The 1,145-nt window shown below is 48.3% G+C and overlaps 1 protein-coding gene across 1 annotated transcript; it reads left to right on the plus strand.

The window, feature by feature from the left end:
- Positions 1-229: 229 nt before the first annotated feature.
- On the plus strand, positions 230-718 carry PtA15_3A43 (uncharacterized protein; the record flags this gene model as incomplete). Its single annotated transcript, XM_053167408.1, has 3 exons — positions 230-462; positions 519-562; positions 645-718. 3 exons carry the CDS (start codon positions 230-232, stop codon positions 716-718), a joined length of 351 nt encoding a protein of 116 aa, XP_053018235.1.
- Between the last annotated feature and the right edge of the window lie 427 nt (positions 719-1,145).

A 1,145-nucleotide genomic window follows, 5' to 3' on the forward strand; every position in this document is an offset into this window, starting at 1 on the left:
ATCAGCGGTAGCGTAGCGACAGTCCCGCTATGATAAATTGGAACTCCATGTAGCGGAGCGAATTTTTTGCGCTATTGCTATAAAATAGCGAAGCTTTAGCGCAGTAGCGCACCAATGCGCTATTCTCCGCTGTTAGCGGGGAAACCACGCTTTACCGCTATCAGCGCCTGAAAAGTGCATCCCGGGCGCGCAGCGCAGTCTCACCAATCAATGTGTGATTGGACACAAGATGCACCACCCTGAGGCGGTGCCCAGAACCTGCCCTGCCCTCTTTGAGACACCAGTTCTTACCCAAAAAAGCTCATCTGATTTACCAATGGCCGACACAAACCGTGATTCAACCCCAGACGACATTCAAACCATCCCAAATCCCGATTCTACCAGTACTCCTGCCCATCGCCCACCCATCCCGCCAAAAACGAGGCAATCTGCCCGCAAAAATAATCCAACTGCCACCCCAGGGTTTGTTTCAACTGACGCTGATTCTCGCAGAACCCTCAGAGTCCTTGTTCCTAAAGAAAGATCAAAGGAATCAAATGCTACAACCGGCTCCGAGCCCCAGGTATGTTTATAAATTATCTTGTCATTTCTCCGGGTGGCATATTTATATGTCTATATCTAATTCCACATTTGTTACCTTTCAGACCGAACCCTCCTCAACCCAAGAGACCAGTGCTGGGCCCAAAACCATTTACAACATGACGCAGGACTCAGATGACGAAAACAAGAAAGCGGCCGCGCTTTCACTCAAGTCCAAATCCGAAAAAAAGATTGCACCGCGCAAGGATGGAACCGACAGTGTGCTTGTTTATTTTACCCAGATCGGAGATTCTCTTTCGTATAATTGTGTCTGGTGCAAAAAGATCGTCAAAGCGTTGACCTCCTCGTACTACAACTTGAAGATTCACCGTGATGGTGTTGACTGTAAAGGAACGATTCGAGCTGCTTGCCCCAATCAAACCAGGGCTATTGCGCAAGGTTGCAAGCTACCTCCGACTGCGGCTCAAATTGCTCAAGAATCCTCCGAGTCGGACAAGAAGTCAGGAACTGCACTGTCAGTGTTTGTTACAAAGGGCTGTTTTGAAAATCATACTTCGAACAAATTGATGGTCTACTGGCTTATTGAGCATTCACAACCGTGGGCT

The sequence above is a fragment of the Puccinia triticina genome, chromosome 3A, assembly GCF_026914185.1.
Source record: "Puccinia triticina chromosome 3A, complete sequence".
Classification (NCBI taxonomy): domain Eukaryota; kingdom Fungi; phylum Basidiomycota; class Pucciniomycetes; order Pucciniales; family Pucciniaceae; genus Puccinia; species Puccinia triticina.